Source organism: Charadrius vociferus, unplaced genomic scaffold (genome assembly GCF_000708025.1).
Source record: "Charadrius vociferus isolate BGI_N301 unplaced genomic scaffold, ASM70802v2 scaffold260, whole genome shotgun sequence".
Lineage (NCBI taxonomy): Eukaryota > Metazoa > Chordata > Aves > Charadriiformes > Charadriidae > Charadrius > Charadrius vociferus.
In genome coordinates this window covers 2,810,490-2,817,510 of record NW_009646410.1, presented here as the reverse complement: position 1 = coordinate 2,817,510, position 7,021 = coordinate 2,810,490, and the positions used below count along the sequence as shown (strand labels likewise).

Below are 7,021 nucleotides of genomic sequence, written 5' to 3'. Positions count from 1 at the left end.
CAGTTATTTATTTCTTTTTTAAAACTGATAAACCCTCCTGATTTACATATTGCATTTGTCATAAGTGAAAACAGTAATCTGTACTGATTCATACGTTTTATTAGTCTGCACTATCAGAATATTTTTTTATTCTAATTTGCCTACACAATGTTTTCCAACTGCAAGGATCAATTGAAGTCCAAGCGAAAAATGATTTTTGAATGGCCAAGAAGAAAAAAGAAATGCAATCTGTAGCTGTAGCTGTCCCATCCGTGCTGATTTACCTTGCATCACGCAACCTCTTAAAGAGGTTGATTTCTTTCTTACATGTAAGCTGAGAAATAAAATCCTTATTTACTTCAAATGAACTCATGAATAACTTTCATTACCATGTAATCATGCTATGGTGCAATGAGATAATTCTGTTTAAAGAGAAAGCATGTAGAAACACAAAGAAAATTTGTATTTAAAATATAACTGTATATACAAAATACTGAAGTGCGTACTAAATGAAGGCAAAAATACAGGTGGACTGAAGGGGGAAGGAAGGAAAAAAGGTCTTTACCTTATGACAGTCACCACCAGGGATAATTTCTTGAATATATACCAAAGGCCCTTCATTTCTGTTAATTCCTCCTACAATATTCAAACCTAGGCTTGTTCCTTTGCAAACAGAGATAATCTGAAATGCACTGTCCCTAAAAAGAGAAAGGAGAAAAGAAAATTATAATTACTTCACAGAACCAGATACGTTAATAAAGACTGAAGTGATATAGTATTTTTATCTTACTGATCTCACAAGTACGCATTACAGCAACAAACAGAAATAGTGGACGTTTAATCTTAATGTTCAAACATTACACTGCCTACTTACTACAAATTCAGCAACTTCAGTTGTTACTTCTGGCAATTACAGAAAGAACCGATATATTATTTTACAAGACTAAAAGCTCCTCTCTACCATATCCAAGGCTTAAGGTAGTACCTTGGTACACCTCAACCAGAAGCATTAACTCATTAGGAGACACTAAGATCAAATTAAGACACTGATTAATCTACTTCTACCATATAAACAAGAAATAAATGAAAAAAATACCTTATTAAAACTGAAAGTTTGCAATATCAATATTACAACTTACAGGATTTAAAAGAAAAGAAAAAGTTGAACCCTTAGTGCTCAATCTAAAATTTTCCTGAGTGGCCAAATACACCATTTTCTACAGTTCACACAAGAGAGTTACAGTCAGTTCCGGAAATTACTTTGCAAGCTTTGGGGATGGTGCTGGGACACAATTAGTTCTGGCAATGGTTGTGATATTATCCTTTGGATGCAGCTGAGGACTCTGTGACCTTGAGGATGAGCCAGAAGAAGCGCTGTCTATAGATTTTGCTTAAAGAAGAAAAACAATGAAAAAAGAAATAAAACACACACATGGAAAAAGCCACAAAGTTTCAACTCACGTAAGTAGAGCTCAGTGGGACTATTTTCATGTTAGAAAACAGACAAACTATAAGCAATCAAATAACCAAAAGAAAGCTTAAGTCTACACAGCTAAGAACTGTGAACCACCCAGGGTTCCAGGAGTAATTCTTTAAAATATAGAGTGATGACTTTTTTTCAAACTGGGTGCAAAAATAATCTCAACTGAATAATCACTCACGCTATATAAAGGCATCCTAATTAAGCAACCGTTCCACGAGCATTAGAATTTCTGGTATTCTAGCTCAGATTTTTATTAGTACTTTGAAATACTATGGTACATTTAATCTACAAATACCAAATACTTTTCACATTAGTCATGAAGTAAAATTGCTGAAAGTATATTTATTGTAAGAGTTGGGGAAAATGACACAGAAACCTGTGAAGTTACATGTTTAGACTACAAACTAAATGCTAAAGCCTAAGTGAACATGTGTGTTTTGCCTGACTTTCAGTCACTTCCTCCAATACGCCCTCCGCGAAACGAGACGAGTTTTCAGTGCCAGCTTCTACTCCACCCAGGTATGACTATTGTCCTAGAGGATTATGCCAGACTAGAAAGCAATCTCTCACCAGCTAAGAGTTGTGTTGGAGAACTTCTTGCAGAGCTGGTGTCACTGTGAGAGCCATACTTATCCATCAGGTCAAGAAATTCTTTCCTGTGCCAATAAAAAGATGGTCTCCATCAGGATTTGGCAGTAGTTTAAAGGCACCCTTTGAAAGCTGCTACTGTTTCTACTAAATGGTTACCCTTCCTCAGAGAAGGAAGCTCAACCTCAACTGAGAGAGGAAAGCCCTGTCAAATGTTCAGAAGAGGCAAGAAAAAGACAACATACTACGGAAGGACAAGGATGGAATAGCAATGACTATGAAAGAAACGGACTATTGGAAGAAAAGCTTAATTATTACCTCTCTTTACTCTGGATTACAAAACTTTAAAAATTTGTAATTCAAGTCAACAACAGATATTAAGACAGTGGTATTACTTATGTCCAGAACAAGTTATTTGTATTAGAAGGAATTGGGTAATATACCTATAGCATACTCATATTTTTAAAGAATGCTTTTAGTTCAACTGTACTGAACTAGAACCCAGAAGAGACTGGCCAACAAAGCACTAGCACCTAAAAAAAGAGGATAGAAGAAATATTTTTTAATTATTCAAGAATGAGTAAAGCAGATGCTAATTCTTAACTTCTGTTTAGCTTCCTCAGAAATTTGCAGCCTATTTCATGTAAGGTAAATATCACTATATATTAAAGATTGTATGTGCTTAGGCTATGCTTGCCTTTCATTATAATATCTTTTTTTAAATTCTTGGTCAGGTGTGCTGTTGAAAAAAATAAAAATAAAAGCAGTTGTTCTTTGCAGAAAACAATCATATTGCAACAAACAGGCAAAAAAGCAACACAGATGTACATCCTGTATTACACGCACTAAAGAGAAAACAAAAACTCTTGATTAATCTAATACTGAATGCAGTCTAATTTTTAAAAAAAGTTTGTAATCTGAGCTATTATTACCTCAGTGACAACAGATTTAAAAAATAAAAATAATCTAGATGATGTAAAACAGAAACATCAGCAAATTAATATCACAGAATTAGCGAGAGAGAACATAAATTAACTGATTGCAGGGAAGATAATTCCCAAGTAATTCCAGCGACTGCAAAGGGTTGTTGGAAATTGCTGGATGAATTATTTTTTTAAAAATGACAAAATTTATTGAACTAATGCCAGACCCAGAGAACACACATAGACACAGTTGAGTGTAAATCAAATAATCTTTTAGCACAGGAATGTGCAGTCACAAGAAATTAATTCACAGGTGTCTGAGTGAGGGACTGCATGTACTGGCAAATTCTGCACAGGCCTTTGGGCATACCACCAGAACGGCGAAAGGACTGACGGATTTTAATTATTCAAGGAGTTTAGAGGAACTAGGTCAGTATGCTTTAGATAAAAGCAGATTAAGAGTGGACCTCACATATATCTAGGCAGCCTGAAAAAAGGAGAGATCAGAGGCTACAGGGTGATTTAACTGTCTACCAAATATAAAAAATAAAGGAGCAGAAAAAGGAAGCTTAAATCAGAAAAAAAAGGCTAAAGGAATTTAGAGAAGATTCCTTTACAGAGAGATTACTCTGTAAGTGGAACATCCCAGGAAAGGCAAACAGCAGCAGATACTCTTGCAATGATTATCAAATATAGTTACATAAAAGTAATTTCCTCCAGAGATTTAAGTCAAAAGGAGATACAGACCTGGATCCCAGGATTTCCGATGATTCTCTGCCAATATTGGTTTATATGCTTAACTTTAAACAGCAAGGTTAAAGCAATATTTAACATAAATGTCCTTATAATGGAAGGTTTTGGACTGCGTGCTGCAGTGAACAGTTTAACCTACTTATCCAAACTAATTCAAGCTCATTAAAGATTGAAAAGCAAACTTCCGAGTGGAAACAATAACAACATCTGCCTTTTTTCAGAAAGCAAGACCAGCTTAAATCATACAGTTCTGTGGTACTGTTGACCTCATTTTTTATTATTTTAAAATGTGAGAAGTGTTACAAAAATTATCACAGCAAATAGTTTTTAGTGGTATTAACTGGTAACATAACATTCCAGTCCTCTTCATTAAACTGAAATTGGCCTGAGCTTGCTACTTCAATTGATGGAAATAGTCTCAGTATGAATTGGTATCAAATAATACACAGAAAAATGTGACATGTGGTGCTATTCTGTGATCAAAACTAATCTGAAAGAAAAATACACGCAAGCCCGCCCAGCCAACCTTAGATACAGTGTCAGCTTTTTATTTGAGGTTAAAACAATGCTTTATTTTTCTCTTACTTTGCTTCTTCATCTCTGGCAACTAGCAGAGACATGTGATTAGATGCTGATGCTGTTCGCAAGATGTCAACAGCCCTAGAAGGGGGGAAAAACAGCCAAGTAAATATACCAGGGTGCTGTCAAGAAGTACATGGTGGGTAATGCTAAAAGAGCAGGAAAATGAAAAAAAAAATTTCTTAATGTAGTTAATAATTTTGACTGCCAGATACAGAGACAAAAGCTTAATTAAGCACTGGAGAACTGAGTGAAAGACAGCCTGTGGTGAGGCTGTGCCTGGTGACAGGAATAAACCAGGCTTGCCCTCGCTTTCCCTTCCCTTTTGTCCCCATCTCTCCTTGGTCCTTTCTACTGTCTTCCTGGGCCTCCCTCGGGATTAACAGCTTACACCAGAGACAACTCACCGCTCAGGTGCACTTCATTGCTCAGCATTTCCCTCAGCACTACATGATGCAATTTTTCTTTGAATTTTACATCTACATCTGCAACACCAAACTGCATTGATCTCTGGTGATGCAGCTACAGAAACCATCCAACATACTCTACAGACTTTTCTAAACTTCTCCTTCGTTGCCGCATTACAATGACACTCGTTAGATGCCTCATTTACATTCACCGGAATTGAACCAACAGACAGATACAAAAATATTCTAACAGCTTAGTAAGTTTTAATGTTATTTTCACATACATTCTATAATTTACATCATTAAGAAACTTGATTGTTCTGTCATTTCAAAACCATATAAAGTTCTGTCATTTTTCCACGATGGTTTTGCTGAATTAGATTCATAGGATAAATTAATTGCCAGTTGAACTCCAAGGACCTCAGTAGAGTTGTGCTCTTTTAATCAGTGGTCAATAATGTCCAGAAAAAAAACATATAATATTCCAAGCTCTAATAAACATTTAGTAATCAGTACAAACATACCTTTCATTGGTTACTCCAATTAAGTTTTCTCCATTGACATCCAAAATTAGGTCGCCAGTGAGCAAACGGCCTGGTAATAAAATCAACAGTAGTGCATGAATCAACAGGAAAATGGTGACCGTATTACATCACGGTAATAAAACAAGGCTTTTTCTTTCCATTTTATATGATCTAACAGAATAAACAACCTTATGACTTTTAGCAGATTAGGTTGTGATCCTAATGAAGCTAGGCCATTGTCATAAGACTAATAACTATCAATTAGTCTTATTAACCATAGAATAGCTACTGAAAATAAGTGTTATTTAGCTATTTGTATTATTTGCACATAGCACAAATATTTGTGGGACTGGAATTTACATTTCACAGTTGTGGAACTAACATCCAGCTGAATTTTGCTCTTAACATACACCTAAGTTGCCACGTATAAATACATTAATGTTTTATATATTAACAAACACATCTAAAAGATTTTTTAGAACCAATTCTATTTTTAACTTTCTGCAAATATCAAGTTTAGGAATTATCACTTTTGAAGTAGACTTAGATCATTTTAAATGATCATTCTGCACAAGACCAGATGGAATCTCAAAAAACCCCAGGACAGAAGTATATTCTGTAACTTTATTATTGCACTCTAGCAAGTACAATTTGTTCTTTCAACACTGAATACCTAAACCACCACTTAAAAAAACCCAAAATTATCAGAACTCATTAAAAATACTGGTTCTGTGAAGGAAAGGCCACTCTTATCCCTTAGGAGTTAAAAGAGGTTCAGCATCTCAGCACTTATTTAGCAGTGCTAAAGATTGCCAGTTGCTTTCACACCAGCCATATCTAGATTTGAACACATTTTCAAGAACTGGGAGCATTAAAAACTTTTCCCATGAAGGGTCCAAGTTTCATTTCTCTGTCTCACGGTAAGCCACAACATCATGAATCCTGACTAAACCATGCTATTTTAAAAGTTCTTATCCATAAAGTAAAAGAAAGAAGACTTCTTTTGACCGCTTTTTATATGCAGCATGTTTGCAAGAAAAAAATTAAAATTACTTACTATCTACAGCAGCAACCCCTCCGGGTAGAATTCTCTTTATGAAAATCCCATAATCTTCTGCTGTTTGTGCCCGATAACCTCCAATAATTTTGACTCCTGCAGAACAAACAAAGAAACAAGCAAGAAATTGGTTATTCCACCTACTGTGCTAAATGGATTTACAGTCAAAACCATAAAGGCCAGATAAATTAAACTTCTACTGATGACAGTGTGAACTGAAAAGCTCACCAGGTGCTTTTAGACTTGGTTTACTCCAAATCAACAGAATGTGCAATCTAATTACCTAATCCATTTTGGCAATCAGAAAAAGAAATGCGGTGAACAGCTCGATTGATTCCATGGGGGCCCATAATAGTCCTAAGGAATAAAATAAAAGTAATTAAATCCCTAATTACAGAAATGTATGTAGAGCTATGTTAATATAGAAGAAATTACAGTGACCACGTTTTTAACTCTAATACAAACCAAACCCAGTTTTCTACCACTGACAGCTTCATTGATACATCTCTGCCACCCCTTCCCCCCAATGAAAAACCAATCTCCTCACAACAAATGTAGGATGGTAAGGTAAAATAAATTATTAGCAGAATTAAATAGGAACAAAATCCCACAACCTGGTCCAGGTCAGCATTTAGGCAAGAAAAACACATCGTAATGTCTTAGATCAGGTAATGAATATTAAACCAAAACCACAGTGTATAAAAAAATATTTTCTAGGATATCTAACA

At 35.2% G+C, this 7,021-nt stretch overlaps 1 protein-coding gene across 1 annotated transcript in view; it reads right to left on the bottom strand.

The window, feature by feature from the left end:
• Positions 1 to 544: 544 nt before the first annotated feature.
• LOC104282198 (protein scribble homolog) overlaps positions 545 to 7,021 on the bottom strand; it is a gene marked incomplete at its 3' end in the record, with an annotated part of 9,458 nt that continues 2,981 nt past the window's right edge. Inside the window, exons 2-8 of the mRNA XM_009880278.1 lie at positions 6,577 to 6,650; positions 6,294 to 6,389; positions 5,237 to 5,306; positions 4,312 to 4,386; positions 2,033 to 2,118; positions 1,240 to 1,369; positions 545 to 677 (exon numbers count right to left, since the gene is read on the bottom strand). Of these exons, the coding sequence (XP_009878580.1) occupies positions 545 to 677; positions 1,240 to 1,369; positions 2,033 to 2,118; positions 4,312 to 4,386; positions 5,237 to 5,306; positions 6,294 to 6,389; positions 6,577 to 6,650 (664 nt within the window). The remainder of the gene's footprint in view (positions 678 to 1,239; positions 1,370 to 2,032; positions 2,119 to 4,311; positions 4,387 to 5,236; positions 5,307 to 6,293; positions 6,390 to 6,576; positions 6,651 to 7,021) is intronic.